At 46.3% G+C, this 17,648-nt stretch overlaps 1 protein-coding gene across 1 annotated transcript; it reads left to right on the forward strand.

Moving 5' to 3' along the window:
* The first annotated feature begins 4,654 nt into the window (after window positions 1-4,654).
* Window positions 4,655-13,402, forward strand: LURAP1 (leucine rich adaptor protein 1). The gene is made up of 2 exons (XM_069981182.1): window positions 4,655-4,908; window positions 12,571-13,402. Exons 1-2 carry the CDS (start codon window positions 4,738-4,740, stop codon window positions 13,102-13,104), a joined length of 705 nt encoding a protein of 234 aa, XP_069837283.1. The 5' UTR covers window positions 4,655-4,737; the 3' UTR covers window positions 13,105-13,402.
* Window positions 13,403-17,648: the final 4,246 nt, after the last annotated feature.

Raw genomic sequence — 17,648 nt, forward strand, 5'->3', positions numbered from 1 at the left:
TAGATCGCAGAGTTGGCATGGTCTTTTGGTGATGCTGGGTCATGAAGCTGTGGTAATGGTGGAGTTGGCATGGTCTTTTGGTGATGCTGGGTCATGAAGCCGCTGTAGATGGTGGAGTCGCAGTTATACCAAATTGGGAGCCTTGTTGCATTTCAGATGTGCATGGGTGATGCTGCATTCGCTCTTCAGGAGTTTATCCTTTTTTTTTTTTTTTTTTTGTGATTTTGCTGTTTTCGGGGTCTTTTATGAATCCCTGTACACGCTCACCTACCTAGCGTACGCGTATGATTTGTGGGAGCTGAATATATGGCCACTGTCTGAATGTGATCAGCTTCAAGTATACCTCTGTAGTATGCGCATCCCTCCCCTACAGTATGGGAGTCCAACCTGCAACCTTCCAGCTGTTGCCAGACTACAATTCCCATCATTGTACAGCGCTTTTGGCTGTCCAGGTTGTGCTCTCGTGCCCTACAGTTTCTGCGAGGTCTGTTGTGTAGCACGCTCCTCAGTACAGATGGTAACTGTCTCTAGAGCTGCGATATTTTCAGATTGTCGCCTACCTCAGTGCAGCCTCATTGTGTCACTGGTAGAGATCAGGGGCCGCTGGGTGACCTAGTTCTCGTGGTGTCTGGTGGGGGGGGGATTGCTGAGCTCAGAGCAGGCTGGTCTGCATTACTGATCTCCCTCGCATCACTGAACCTTAAAGGTCATTGCTGCCCCCCCACACCCTGTGCCCCCTCCCCCGCCAGAGGACATCCACCCCTCCTGTGCCAAAGTACTGTTCCTAGACTAATCCCAATATGGTGGATTGAAAAGTCACTGCTCTCTGGTATCAGCCACATTAAGTGACAGGAAGTCAGAAGTGCGCAAAGAAATATTACCCCTCTTTCCCACACCAGATAAATTCCGCAGTCACACAAGGATTGTTAGATAAAGGACAGAAGCAGAGAGTCCTGGGCACCTGTTCACTGGTGACAACAGCAACCACCCCTCCCCCCAGATAAAATAATGGTATAGCCCTTGTTACATTCTGATTTGCATATCAGTGATTGCTCCATAAATCTGAATAAAGTCCCTTCCCTGTGTACAAACGAGTCACATGTACCTGTTCTGCTGCATGTGAACAAAGCCGCTCCCACACATGCTGAGGGAACGGCGAAGCAGAACAAGAGCTGGGGGAAGATCCCCGCACAATGCTCACTGCCTGCCCCTCACATACCACATCCATAATATTGCATCTGCAGATCAGCCATATCAATAAAACCACTGACAGGTGAAGTGAAATAACAAATTAGTTGGGAGCAATGGCTTCTGTGGGTGGAATTACCAGCATGAATGACCTGTCAGTCCTGTGGAATGATCTGTGTGACTGTGATCAGGGCTGAATAGTGATGTGTATAGACACCGCCAAGGTCAGAACCTTTCGTGGGGTGTCTGCAGTGTGGAGGGTTAGTACTCGCCAAAACTGTCCAAAGAATGACATAGGGTAACAGAGAATGGGGTCATGGGGGGCCAAGGAAGAATAACCAGACCCCCCCCCCCCTATACTTGTCTGTAGGACTCTCTAATGGCAACGGCCTCTTTCAGAAGGATAATGCCCCAACCACACTGTTAAAAATTGTTCAGGAATGAGGAATATGACAAAGACATCAAGGTGGCGACTCGAAGGCCGCACCTCATATATTACAGGATCTACTTCTAATGCCACAAGGGGCATCACAAGGTTATGGGGTGCAGGCCCTGGGACACGTCACATGGCTATGGGTCCTGGGGAGGGGACATTACTGAGCTATGGGGCCTGGTACTCAGGGGGACACATCACTGGGCTATGGGGAGCGGGCCACAGGGAGGGTCACACAGGGCTATTAGGACCCCAGGCAGAATGACTGATCAGTACAAGGGAAAATATTACTAATACAAGTACAGCAGATTGTCCACAGACAGACAGACTACCATTACACCTGACATCCCCAGTACAGCAGCTCTCCCATAGACTACCATTACACATAACATCCCCAGTACAGCAGCATTCCCATAGACTACCATTACACCTGACATCCCCAGTACAGCAGCTCTCCCATAGACTACCATTACACATAACATCCCCAGTACAGCAGCTCTCCCATAGACTACCATTACACATAACATCCCCAGTACAGCAGCTCTCCCATAGACTACCATTATGCCTGACATCACCAGTACAGCAGCTCCCATAGACTACCATTACACCTGACATCACCAGTAAAGCAGCTCTCCCATAGACTACCATTACACATAATATCACCAGTACAGCAGCTCTCCCATAGACTACTATTACACCTGACATCACCAGTACAGCAGCTCTCCCATAGACTACCATTACACATAACATTCCCAGTACAGCAGCTCTCCCATAGACTACCATTACACATAACATCACCAGTACAGCAGCTCTCCCATAGACTACATTACACCTGACATCACCAGTACAGCAGCTCTCCCATAGACTACCATTACACCTGACATCACCAGTACAGCAGCATTCCCATAGACTACCATTATGCCTGACATCACCAGTGCAGCAGCTCCCATAGACTACCATTACACCTGACATCCCCAGTACAGCAGCTCTCCCATAGACTACCATTACACATAATATCACCAGTACAGCAGCTCTCCCATAGACTACTATTACACATAACATTCCCAGTACAGCAGCATTCCCATAGACTACCATTACACCTGACATCCCCAGTACAGCAGCTCTCCCATAGACTACCATTACACATAATATCACTAGTACAGCAGCTCTCCCATAGACTACTATTACACATAACATTCCCAGTACAGCAGCATTCCCATAGACTACCATTACACCTGACATCACCAGTACAGCAGCTCTCCCATAGACTACCATTACACATAACATCACCAGTACAGCAGCTCTCCCATAGACTACTATTACACCTGACATCACCAGTACAGCAGCTCTCCCATAGACTACCATTACACCTGACATCACCAGTACAGCAGCTCTCCCATAGACTACCATTATACATAACATCACCAGTACAGCAGCTCTCCCATAGACTACATTACACATACCATCCCCAGTACAGCAGCATTCCCATAGACTACCATTACACCTGACATCACCAGTACAGCAGCATTCCCATAGACTACCATTACACCTGACATCACCAGTACAGCAGCTCTCCCATAGACTACCATTATACATAACATCACCAGTACAGCAGCTCTCCCATAGACTACATTACACATACCATCCCCAGTACAGCAGCTCTCCCATAGACTACCATTACACCTGACATCACCAGTACAGCAGCTCTCCCATAGACTACCATTACACATAACATCACCAGTACAGCAGCTCTCCCATAGACTACCATTACACCTGACATCACCAGTACAGCAGCTCTCCCATAGACTACCATTACACATAACATCCCCAGTACAGCAGCTCCCCCATAGACTACCATTACACATAACATCCCCAGTACAGCAGCTCCCCCATAGACTACCATTACACATAACATCACCAGTACAGCAGCTCCCATAGACTACCATTACACATAACATCCCCAGTACAGCAGCTCCCCCATAGACTACCATTACACATAACATCCCCAGTACAGCAGCTCCCCCATAGACTACCATTACACATAACATCCCCAGTACAGCAGCTCCCCCATAGACTACCATTACACATAACATTCCCAGTACAGCAGCTCTCCCATAGACTACCATTACACCTGACATCACCAGTACAGCAGCTCTCCCATAGACTACCATTACACATAACATCCCCAGTACAGCAGCTCCCCCATAGACTACCATTACACATAACATCCCCAGTACAGCAGCTCCCCCATAGACTACCATTACACATAACATCCCCAGTACAGCAGCTCCCCCATAGACTACCATTACACATAACATCCCCAGTACAGCAGCTCCCCCATAGACTACCATTACACATAACATCACCAGTACAGCAGCTCTCCCATAGACTACATTACACATAACATCCCCAGTACAGCTGCTCTCCCATAGACTACCATTACACCTGACATCACCAGTACAGCTGCTCTCCCATAGACTACCATTACACCTGACATCACCAGTACAGCAGCTCTCCCATAGACTACCATTACACCTGACATCACCAGTACAGCAGCTCTCCCATAGACTACCATTACACATAACATCACCAGTACAGCAGCTCTCCCATAGACTACCATTATACATAACATCACCAGTACAGCAGCTCTCCCATAGACTACATTACACCTGACATCACCAGTACAGCAGCTCCCCCATAGACTACCATTACACCTGACATCCCCAGTACAGCTGCTCTCCCATAGACTACCATTATACATAACATCCCCAGTACAGCAGCTCCCCCATAGACTACCATTACACCTGACATCACCAGTACAGCTGCTCTCCCATAGACTACCATTACACCTGACATCACCAGTACAGCAGCTCTCCCATAGACTACCATTACACATAACATCACCAGTACAGCAGCTCTCCCATAGAACTAATATGACACGTAAGATCACCTATTCTCCTCACTTGGAATATTCCGCCCCCCCCCCCCTCTCCCTCAGCGCAGTGGTTGAGCCCTGGTTGCTCGGGCGCGCCCCCTGCAGGCAGTCTTGCACATCTCTCCGCAGCGCTCCTGGTAGCGCAGGTGGATCAGACCTGTGTGCGGCGCTGCCGGGAGTCATGGAGGCGGCTCCGGACCTGCGGGACCTGGAGAGCAAGGTGGGGCGGAAGACCCCGGAGGGCCTGCTACGCTGGATGAGAGAGGAGCCGGCGCTGAGGGGCGGGAGCGGCTGTAACGGGAGCCGGAGCCTGGGGCTGGGGGGCAAGATCGAGGCGCTGCGGCTGGAGCTGGTGAGTACCGGGAGACCCCCTCCCCCCCTCGGTGTATCATCACGACTCCTCCATCTGTGTATGATACCGACTACCCTCACCTCCCCCATGTATGATAGTATAACCCCCCCCCCCCCATGTATCATGTATAATACCGACAACCTTTACCTCTCATGTATCATATATATCCTCCATGTATGATACTATACCCCCAAATGTATCATATATATCCTCCATGTATGATACTATACCCCCCAAATGTATCATATATATCCTCCATGTATGATACTATACCCCCCAAATGTATCATATATATCCTCCATGTATGATACTATACCCCCCAAATGTATCATATATATCCTCCATGTATGATACTATACCCCCCAAATGTATCATATATATCCTCCATGTATGATACTATACCCCCCAAATGTATCATATATATCCTCCATGTATGATACTATACCCCCCAAATGTATCATATATATCCTCCATGTATGATACTATACCCCCCAAATGTATCATATATATCCTCCATGTATGATACTATACCCCCCAAATGTATCATATATATCCTCCATGTATGATACTATACCCCCCATGTATCATATATATCCTCCATGTATGATAATATACCCCCCAAATGTATAATATATATCCTCCATGTATGATAATATACCCCCTAAATGTATAATATATATCCTCCATGTATGATACTATACCCCCAAATGTATCATATATATCCTCCATGTATGATACTATACCCCCCAAATGTATAATATATATCCTCCATGTATGATACTATACCCCCAAATGTATAATATATATCCTCCATGTATGATACTATACCCCCCAAATGTATAATATACTCCATGTATGATACTATACCCCCCAAATGTATAATATACTCCATGTATGATACTATACCCCCAAATGTGTCATATATATCCTCCATGTATGATACTATACCCCCCAAATGTGTCATATATATCCTCCATGTATGATACTATACCCCCCAAATGTATCATATATATCCTCCATGTATGATACTATACCCCCCAAATGTATCATATATATCCTCCATGTATGATACTATACCCCCCAAATGTATCATATATATCCTCCATGTATGATACTATACCCCCCAAATGTATCATATATATCCTCCATGTATGATACTATACCCCCCAAATGTATCATATATATCCTCCATGTATGATACTATACCCCCCAAATGTATCATATATATCCTCCATGTATGATACTATACCCCCCAAATGTATCATATATATCCTCCATGTATGATACTATACCCCCCAAATGTATCATATATATCCTCCATGTATGATACTATACCCCCCAAATGTATCATATATATCCTCCATGTATGATACTATACCCCCCAAATGTATCATATATATCCTCCATGTATGATACTATACCCCCCAAATGTATCATATATATCCTCCATGTATGATACTATACCCCCCAAATGTATCATATATATCCTCCATGTATGATACTATACCCCCCAAATGTATCATATATATCCTCCATGTATGATACTATACCCCCCAAATGTATCATATATATCCTCCATGTATGATACTATACCCCCCAAATGTATCATATATATCCTCCATGTATGATACTATACCCCCCCAATGTATCATATATATCCTCCATGTATGATACTATACCCCCCAAATGTATCATATATATCCTCCATGTATGATACTATACCCCCCATGTATGATATATATCCTCCATGTATGATACTATACACCCCCCCCCCCCCCGTATAATACAGAGAATTCCCTCCATGTATGATATCCCCTGACAACCCTCCCCTTTCCATGTATGATAATATACACCCCCTCCCCCTTGTATGATTCAAACAACCCATCCTCCATGTATGTTAATATCCCCCCCCCGTATAATAGTGAGAACCCCCTCCATGTATGACAATATAACCCCCCCCAAGTGTATGATACCAGTCACCCATCCTTTATGTATGATAATGCCCCCCATTGTATGATACCAGCCACCTATGCTCCATGTATGATAACACCCCCCCCAATGTATCATCACGACTCCCCCATCTGTGTATCATGCCGACAACCCTCTGCTCTCCATGTATAATAATATAACCCCCCCCCCCATGTATGATACTGACCATCCATCCTCCATGTACGGTTCACCCCCCCATGTATAATACCAACAACCCTCTCCATGTATGATAATGCCCCCCCATGTATAATACCAACAACCCTCTCCATGTATGATAATGCCCCCCCATGTATAATAACAAACAACCCTCTCCATGTATGATAATGCCCCCCATGTATAATACCAACAACCCTCTCCATGTATGATAATGCCCCCCCCATGTATAATACCAACAACCCTCTCCATGTATGATAATGCCCCCCCCATGTATAATACCAACAACCCTCTCCATGTATGATAATGCCCCCCCCCCCATGTATAATACCAACAACCCTCTCCATGTATGATAATGCCCCCCATGTATAATACTGGCCACCCATCCTCCATGTATGGTAATGACCATGAACCCCCTCCCCTGCGCTCCATGTATGATAGGTCCCCCTTTTCGTGATCTAGCATAGTGATTCCCCACCATCTATGTATGATACTGGCCACCCCCTCCATGTATAATAGTGACCCCCATCGCTCCCTTTATGTATCACAAGAACCCCCCCCCCTCCATGTATGATACCAGCCAAATCCACCCTAATCCCTCCCCCCCTTTGTATGTTATTGACCCCCCTCAGTGTATCATAGCGACTCCCTCCCTCCCCCCTCCTTGTATGATACTGGCCACCACCCCTCTATGTATGATAATCACTCCCCTCCCCCTTATATATAGTACTGAATCCCACCATGTATGATGCTGCCTAAACCCTCCCCTCTCCCGTGTATGATAGTGACCTCCCCACCATGTAGAGATGCACCATAAGTATTTCAATACCCTGAGGTGCAGAGGAGGTGAGATAGGAGGATTCTCTGGTACTGTATGTGCACAGTGCAGACGTTCTTGCTCTGTACAGGTGCTGGGACTCTGTTCTGATCAGGGTTTCTTGCTTCTGCTCCAGAACAGCTCCATTGCCAGACACCAGTGGCCGAGCTCTTGTGCAGCCTGCTAAGAAAGAGTTAAAGTGAATGTATCATCAGGACTATGCACGTTTTGTTTCATTACCTTACCGGCGGTGGCAAGCCCGTTTCCCCGCACTTGGCCCGCCTCCAGTGCATATAGCAGATGAACAGTGCGCCGAGCACAGGAACCAGGCTGCGTTTTGAAAAAAAGACTGTGGCACCTTGATCCCCGCTCCTGCACCGATAAAGTACTGAAAGATTTTCCTTTTTGCGTAGTCCTGATGGTGGCCATTGTCACTTAAAGTGGTATACCAGCAAAAATGTTTCTCTTTCAAATCAACTGTGTGAGAAAGTGCCACATATTTGTAATTTGCTTCTATATAAAAATCTCCAGTCTTCCAGTACTTATCAGCTGCTGTATGTCCGTCAGGAAGTGGTGTATTCTTTCCAGTTTGACACAGTGCTCTCTGCTGCCACCTCTGTCCATGTCAGGAACTGTCCAGATTAGTAACCAATCCCCATAAAAAAAACCTCTCCTGCTCTCCAGACTGAAAAGAATACCACTTCCTGCAGGACATACAGCAGCTAATAAGTACTGGAAGACTGGAGATTTCTAAATAGAAGCAAATTACACGTCACTGGCACCATTTGATTTAAAGATTTCCGCTGGCGTACACCTTTAACTCTATCGGCCATAGACACTAAGCATATATCTAGTCCCGTAATGTAAACAAAATGGCGCTGCGGATCTTGGTGGTAGCAGGCTGGGAAAGGCCAAAGTAAAGATCCCTTCCCACCCTGGTAACATTTGGCTGCTGTGTTTTCTTTTTCTTTTATAGAATAAAAGGTGGTCCTACACCATAATTTAGATAGGGGGGAGAAATTAACCCCATCATGACCAAATGTCATTGATGCACAGATGTCCAGGTCACGCTGAATCTGTGCTCCTCACTTTCTGCCATAATGCTTTTATTTCTCACTTATGGGGCTGGTTGGGGCTTATTTTTTGTGCCATGATCTATTTAGCTTTTACTTGTACCATATTGCTATAAATGGAAGTCTTTTGTCGCTTTTTATTAACTTTTTTTTTTGTTTTAGATGGTTCACCGTGCAGGAACATCAATTATTATTTATTTTACATATTTTTATTTGAAAAGTGGGTAAGGGGGCGATTTCAGTTTTTTTTTTTTTTTTTTTTTAATTGGGGGAGGGGTTTTGTAATTTTAAACTTTTTTTTAAACACTTTTTAACTGCCTGTATCTTGCCATTGCGGTGAGCTGTTGCATTTTTTTTTCTGTATATCGGATATGTAACCCGGCCCTTTTAACCCCCCGCAGACCGCCACCCACAGCCCGGAGCATACATACTGGAGTAATATATGCTCCGGGCCAGGGGCTGCGGGGAGTTAAAAGGGCCGGGTTACATATCCGCAGTGGAATCGCTGCAAACTCACAGCGTGTGAAGGTACCTTTAGGGTATAAACCCACACACCGTATACGCAGCTTATTTACTGCTGCGATACGCAGCAAATACGCAACAAACACGCAACAAATACGCAGCAGATTAGATCTAAATAACTGGACACAGCATCAAATCTGCACCACCAAATCTGCTTCAAATCTGCAGCGTTTTTGCTGCGTATCTGCTGTGAATACGGTGTGTGGGTTTGTACCCTAAGAGTGATCAGGACCCCACAGCCACAGGGGTTCTGATCAGTGACAGATACTGCTTAAAATGCAGCAGTTGCTATAGATTGCAACGTTTAAGGGGTAATGGCAGGCAGCAGGATTGTCACTGCTGTCTGCCGTTCTGCACAGCCCCTCACACGTTAATGTGTGATCACACTGAAGCATCCCCGCACACATTAAAACCTGTTTGCATCCATGTGTTCATATATACATTCCTAGAGCACGGGACATCTGCAATAGGAACCTATATAGCTGTATGGCTGATGTACAGGGGTTAACAACAGAGTTGGACGGGCCCTGAATTTTGGCCCTTTTTACTAGCCTGCTACCTCTCCAAACTGCTGGCAGTGGGTACTGGGGTAATAATGCTGGGGTTAGCCATTTTACATGTTTCATGTAAAGTGGATAAAATAAATGAAACCTAAAACATGAACAGCCCCTCCCCCTTATTGACACTTTTTTTTATTGGGGAAAAAACTGCATCATTGATGTATTTCACCGAATCTCACATGGTTCTCAGGATACCGTTATCTGAAAAAAAAAAGTAGAGTAAAGGAAAAAGTATAGCGCAGGGAAGAGTACCAACAAAGTGCTAAAAAGTTTTGTTCCAATATTGTGTTTTTAACATAAAGCCAATGTGGACACTAAGTTTACCACTTACCCCTCCCTGCTCCTGTTTTCCTCTGCACTGCAGCCTGTAGTGGTCATGTGATGGTCAATAAAGGCAGTAGTACAGCTGAAGACACAGCAAGGATTAGGGAGGGGGAGAGTAATGTCCTACTAAGGGAGCAGAACACCTATCATTTTGACAGGTGTTCTGCCCCTCTACAGTAATTAGCTGCTTACTGTCTGCCCCCCCTTGGGGGATAAGTGGTGATGCTATGCATTGCCAATTAACCCCTTTTCTTCTGGGCCAGACAGGGTGCACTCAGCCCAGAAAGTGAGACTGGGAGGACTGTAATGATCTATACAGATGTTTGCTTAGTGTCTGTCACCAAAAGAGTTTAGTGGCCCCAAACAAGTACTCTGTATGGTATATGTCCTGTAGACTGAGACCCTGCAGAGGTTCTGCAGTTTGGAATGTTAATTCCAGCTGAAACATTCACTTATAAGTAGAAGAAGACCCTGCCCAGTAGCCCACAAGGGCTTAAAGGGGTAGTGCGGCGCTAAACAATTATTCACAAAATAACACACATTACAAAGTTATACAACTTTGTAATGTGTGTTATGTATTTGAATGTCCCCCACCCACGCTAGACCCGGAAGTGTGGTGCATTATACTCACCGGATCTCGTGTCGACCCCCGTCCACCATCTTGGGACGATGACTTAGGAGGCCGGCCGAACCGCTCCATCCGTCCCTCATGCTGGCCCCCCTCTGCCGCGTCATAACTGTGCTCTGCATGAGGGATGGATGGAGTGGTTCGGCTGGCCTCCCGAAGACTGTCATTGTCCCAAGATGGCGGACGGGGGTCGACACGAGATGCAGTGAGTCTAATGCACCACACTTCCGGGTCTAGCATGGATATAGGTATCTATATCCATGTAGGGTACTGGACCCTAACCCTAACCCCCACCTCTAATGTATAGTAGCAACTCTCAGCGCATGATTTCACCCCTGGTATATGATACCAACCACACACACACACACACACGCACGCACGCACCACCACCACAAGGAAATAATACTGCCCCCTACCCTGATTTATGCTACTGAGCCCCCATACTATAGAGACTGCATATATCGTAGATCTCCTATGTCTGTGTCTTACAGTTCACTTCACACCAAGTGTGTCTCCTCCCCCCGAGTACATATCAGCTCCGCCAAGCTGTGTAAATATTGATCTCGGGACATCATTTACATGATTATTAACCCCCTGTAGTCTGTGATCAGCTTATCTGAGGAGTCATCCGTCGCTGGTGATCTTTTGTGTAAGAATATTATCCCCCCCAAATCTCTGGTGATTCCTTGTGTCAGGTGTATATTATCCCCCCCATCATTGGTGATCTCTTGTGTATAAATATTACGCCCTTGTCACTGGTGATCTCTTGTGTCTTGTGTGTGTGTGTGTGTGTGTGTGTGTGTGTGTGTGTGTGTGTATACATATATATACACACACACACACACACACACACTTTATCTTTATTTAGCCTGTTTTTCCTGATCTAGTGACAACACAGGACATATGGTCCTCTGTATTTCACAGTGGTCTATGCAGGAGTACAGTCTTGTGACACTAAGCTCCCCCGAGTGCCCCCTCTAACTGTCACCTATCAGGGGGTGCTGTTGGGGGGCTGTGTGTGTGTGGGGGGGCTCGGGGTTCAGCCATGTGCCTATGCTGTTAATGATTTGTGTTCGGGCCCTTCCCCTGCTTGCTCGCCTTCACACTTTCTCTGGTTGCGTCTGAGATTACGACCGACCCTCTAATCCCAACAGATGGAAATCTCTTTATCCCACAAGACTGCTGGGGAGGGACGTGTAACCATGTCACTGCCAGATCTTATTTCACCCCACATCTTGTCCTGTGGGGCCCCCTCCTGCTAAGGCGAGGTGGTGTATACAGCACACAGAATGGGGTGGCTGACACTGCTGATTCTTGTTCTGTCTCCCCTTTTGGTTTGTGGTGGGTGGGCACAGCCGCTGTCGGTATACAGCACGCACAGGGTGTCTGGCAGCACTGATTCTTGTTCTGTCTCCCCTTTTGGTTTGTGGTGGGTGGGCACAGCCGCTGTCGGTATACAGCACGCACAGGGTGTCTGGCAGCCCTGATTCTTGTTCTTTCTTTCTGTTTAGTTGCAGTTGGACACCGCTGCTCTCTATACCGCACACATAAGGAGTCTGGCGCTGCTGATTCTCTCTCTTCTCCCTTCCCCCACAGGCCTGCCTTCGAGCCATTGACGTCCAAATTCTGCAGCAACTGCTGCTGGTGAACGAGGGCATTGAGGCTGTGAAGTGGATCCTGGAGGATAAGGGAGCGCTCACCAGTCGCTGCAGCAGCTTGACCAGCAGTCAGTACAGTCTACCAGGCAGCCAGGAGACGTCACGGCGCGGCAGCTGGAATAGCCTCCAGGACCCTGCGGACCGGCTGGACAGCATCTCCATCGGCAGCTACCTGGACACTTTGGCCGATGACATGGACGAGTACAGCCTGAGCACCAGTGAGCCTGTTGTCTCCTCCACCCCTCACCGCCCCACACTGACCTCCACCAACCATGATGATTACATGGCCTTGACCCCAGTCCCCCGGCCGACCATCGGCGCCTCAAAACAACAAGAGCCAGATGTGAAAACCCTTGAGGAGCAACCCAAACTCAGGCTGGGCCAGAATGGGAGGGCATCCAGCAAGGTCCATCTGGAGTACGATGCCCACTGGCGCTGGGTGCAGTCCCAGGACGATGTGACGTTTCTGTAATGCAGGTCAGGATGGAGCCTCAGACTCTTCTCCGGACTTCTCTCCGTATTGCAGACGATGGGTCCTCAGTCCTTGTGGGACGCGGCTGAGTAATAAAACTCATCAGGCTGTAAGATTCTCTCATGTACTGGGAGGTAAAGATGGAGAACAGCCAAAAATGCTGCTGGTGTGAAGAATAATATATAATAGTGTAATGGCGGAGGGCACTGCTGAAATGTGATTGGTCATTTGTCTCACAGTTGGCGCTGAAATGACTGAACATGCCTCCCGCTGTAATAAATGTTGTTTATTTGTGTCATCCATCACAGCTTTCTTGCAGGATTGTTTACTGTAAAACCATCTTCTGTATCTCAATGTGGGAAAGCTGGGTGACAGGATGGCTGCAATTATAGCTCCTATACTGAACATGTTATCACTTAGCTTTCCTAGGACAGGAGATCTACCTTGTATGTACTGTAGACAGTCTATTGCTGCACCTCAGGAGTGTGGGCAAGCTGGGTGACTAAGAGCCATAGAGCACTGTGTTTATGTCTCACCAGATCCTTTACCTTGATGTAATCCGAAGAGATGAGCGAACCGGGTTTGGGTGCGAGTCGATCCGAACCCAAACGTTCGGTATTTGATTAGCTGGGGCTGCTGAACTTGGATAAAGCTCTAAGGTTGTCTGGAAAACATGGATACAGCCAATGACTATATTCAATGTTTTCCACATAGCCTTAGGGCTTTATCCAACTTCAGCAGCCACCGCTAATCAAATGCCAAAAGTTCGGGTTCGGATCGACTCAAGCATGCTCCAGGTTCGCTCATCTCTAGTAATACGTTAAACCCACCTCTTATAGATGCCGCTGTCTCACCCACAAGTGACCCCCCCCCCTCCCCTCCAATCCTGCCCACAGTTCAAGTAATAACCCTCAGCAATCCTTCCTACAAGCGATTCCTTCCCTCAAAATCCTCCCCACAATTGACCTACCCCTAACAATCCTGTCCACTAATAATTTCCTCCTCAGATAATCCTATCCACAGGTTATCCTGCCCACCAGCCCACCAAATCTCAATCTTTCCTTTATGACCTGTTCTCTGTTAGTTTATAGTTTTTTTTTTTCTGGCTTTGGCTTCAAAGATCTGTCAGATAAATCTCTCTGTGTATATGCACCATTAGTTTATCTTGTTAAAAATTTCAGGTTTTCCAAGGTTAGGGAGAATTAGTCCAGGGTTTCCATATGGACATTGCAGGGACAGTGTAAGTTAGTAGGTTAGTTTAAAGGGGGGTTGCGCAGTACTAAAATTCGTCTGACTATTGCATGGTGGGTTGCAGCATCTGCTGTATAATTCAGCACCGTGCAACTTGTTATAGTCATACAACTCACCCTAAATTTTCCAATACATATCTATTTATATGACAGGGAGATTGTGATGCGGGCTGGTCAGGGATGGTGACAAAATCTAACAAACCCTCCTGTGACATCAGAGGATGATGCGTTGTTTACTGAGAGAGGGAGGAGCTGGAGACAATACACATTTTGTACTTATGTTATTTTCAACATCCTGTTTGGTGAAACACACTGAAGCCAGTACTATTAGTGATAACTCTGTATGTATTAGTAAGTTATACATCTTGGGGTGATACTGGAGTTCCCCTTTAGTACAGCAATGGAGACAGAACTATTGGAAACTGTGACTTTATTCACACCACAATTGCTTGTTGCCAAATGTTGCATGTGGTGTGAATAAAGTACCAGGTCACATTGCTGTATTTGATCTACTACTAATTGGGATCCAGTTTGATGAGGCGTGTAATGCATCAATTTATATATTTATCCTGGCCTGCTGGTTTTGCTTTTGTCTAGTGAGGTTAGTTTGGTATTAGGTTAGCGTTCAGGAAAAGATCTAGGGATAGACTAGGGTTACTCCAGTCTGCTAGCGTGAACTTCCAATTAAAAGTGTATCACAGAAAGGAAATATAAAACATAATGTATTAAATACTTACAAAAATGCTGACCTCTATCACAGCAAACCAATCCTAAAACATTAAAAAGCAATCTCAATCCCAATGAAGGTTTAATGTACCTAAAGTAAAAAAAAAAACGAAAAAAAACAAAACCTACTCCTACTAATGTGTCCCCATAAGCACAACCCTACACTCAGAAGGCCCTGGTTGGGACAGTGTTTAATGTGGGCGTCCAGGGAGGGGGGAGGAGAGGTGGATATGGGGCAATCAATGTCTCGATGACCCTATCTCAAACCCTTGAGCTATCATGCCCTAGATGGAGTTAACGCCCTAATAAAGGTGGCTCTGCATTGGGTCCTAAGGGCCCTATTCCACCGGACGATTATCATTCGAATAATCGTTAACGATAAACAATCCAAACGACCGCTATTACGAAAGCCCTGAAATTGTTCGCACAATTACATGAAAAGATAATCGTTACTTATGATCATTCTTGCGGTCGTCTTGTCATCACTATTGCATTCATCATTACTGCGAACGACCGAACAGTTTCTTATTCAATGCGAACGATTTGCGAACGAGCAACGATAAAAATAGGTCCAGGTCTTATTAAACGATCAACGATTTCTCGTTCGGTCATTAACTGCTATTTAAGCAAACGATTATCGTTTAGATTCGAGCAATTTAACGATAATCTGAACGATAATCGTCTGGTGGAATAGGGCCTTAAGGGTAGAAACACACTTGCCGGATCCGCAGCGGGTCTCCTTGCTGCGCATTTGCAGCAAGTCTCACTGCGGATCCTGTCCCTATACTTTCAATGGCAGACAAACACGCAGCAGGGATATACATCCCTGCTGCGAGTTTGTCCGCAGCCCGCCCCGTTAACCCCCCGGCCGCCGGAGCTGATACTTTACCTGATCCCGGCTCCGGCTTGCTTCGGCGGTTCCCGGTGTCTTCAGCAAGCCGGAGCGGGGACCAGGTAAAGTATATGCTCCAGCTGCCCGCAGCCCCTTTAACACCCCCTGACGCCCGATCGCCGGCGCCTCCCCCCGCAGCACCGATCGCCCCCTAGCAACCAATCTGATTCCACTTTTCATTCCTCACAGACTCTTTGGAAAAATGAAAGGTGAAATCTGATTGGTTGCTAGGGGCAACTGAGCCAGTTTCACTTTACACCATGTCTGATAAATCTCCCCAAGTGAGTATAACTTTGTGTGAGCAATAGAGATGTTCAACCAATTTGTAGGTATATTATACAAAGGATGTAAAATATACAAATGGTAAGTGTCAACAAGGGAACCAGGATATATATATAAAAGGTAGATGTTAGAAAGTGTCATACCCAAGGTAACTATATCCAAAATTACACCTGCTTGCGGTCAGTCAAGCCTAAGTCCTCTGGTAAGTTTCATTGGTCACAAATATAGACCAATACAGGACTTATAGGGGTACTCCAGTATTGACCCCCAGCTTCTCTCTCCCGTGTCAACGTATCTTCTCTGATGTCACAGGAGGCTTGGCTGGATCTCCCACCCCCTAGAGTGATTCACCAATTCACCATCTCTGACCAGCCCCTTCAGCCTACACCTGAGCAGGCAAGGAGTGACAGAAGCAGCTGCTGCAACTTCACTGACTGTGCAAAAATCTGCAGCGACATTAGGGCTATATTCACACATGTTGGAGTTTCATTGCAGTACTGCAGCGTCTTCACAAAAATGACGCAGTAACACAATAAAATAATACTAAACAGCAGAGAGGATCGGAGCCGGCACTGCCAATCCCACCTGCGCAAAAACGTTATATCCCATGTAAGATAATATCAGATAAAGGCCTTATTGTGGGGCTCAACTTCAAAGACAAAAGTTGCTTGATCATAATATATTACTCCAATATCAGCATTACAGTAAGAGAATACAGTGTGCTGTGTGGTAGTACAGGTAGAGAATACAGTGCTGTGTGGTGTTACAGGTAGAGAATAAAGTGCTGTGTGGTGTTACAGGTAGAGGATAGTGTGCTGTGTGGTGTTACAGGTAGAGAATACAGCATGCTGTGTGGTGTTACAGGTAGAGAATACAGCGTGCTGTGTGGTGTTACAGGTAGAGAATAAAGTGCTGTGTGGTGTTACAGGTAGAGGATAGTGTGGTGTTACAGGTAGAGAATATAGCGTGTTGTGTGGTGTTACAGGTAGAGAATACAGCGTGCTGTGTGGTGTTACAGGTAGCAAATACAGTGTGCTGTGTGGTGTTACAGGTAGAGAATACAGCGTGCTGTGTGGTGTTACAAGTAGAGAATATAGCGTGTTGTGTGGTGTTACAGGTAGAGAATACAGCGCGCTGTGTGGTGTTACAGGTAGCAAATACAGTGTGCTGTGTGGTGTTACAGGTAGAGAATACAGCGGGCTGTGTGGTGTTACAGGTAGAGAATACAGGGTGCTGTGTGGTGTTACAGGTAGAGAATACAGCGTGCTGTGTGGTGTTACAGGTAGAGAATACAGCGTGCTGTGTGGTGTTACAGGTAGAGAATACAGTGTGCTGTGTGCAGGGCTGTGGAGTCAGAGCTAGTTTTGGCTGGAGTCGGAGTTGGGAAAAAAATG

Source organism: Dendropsophus ebraccatus, chromosome 8 (assembly GCF_027789765.1).
Source record: "Dendropsophus ebraccatus isolate aDenEbr1 chromosome 8, aDenEbr1.pat, whole genome shotgun sequence".
Taxonomy (NCBI): Eukaryota; Metazoa; Chordata; class Amphibia; order Anura; family Hylidae; genus Dendropsophus; species Dendropsophus ebraccatus.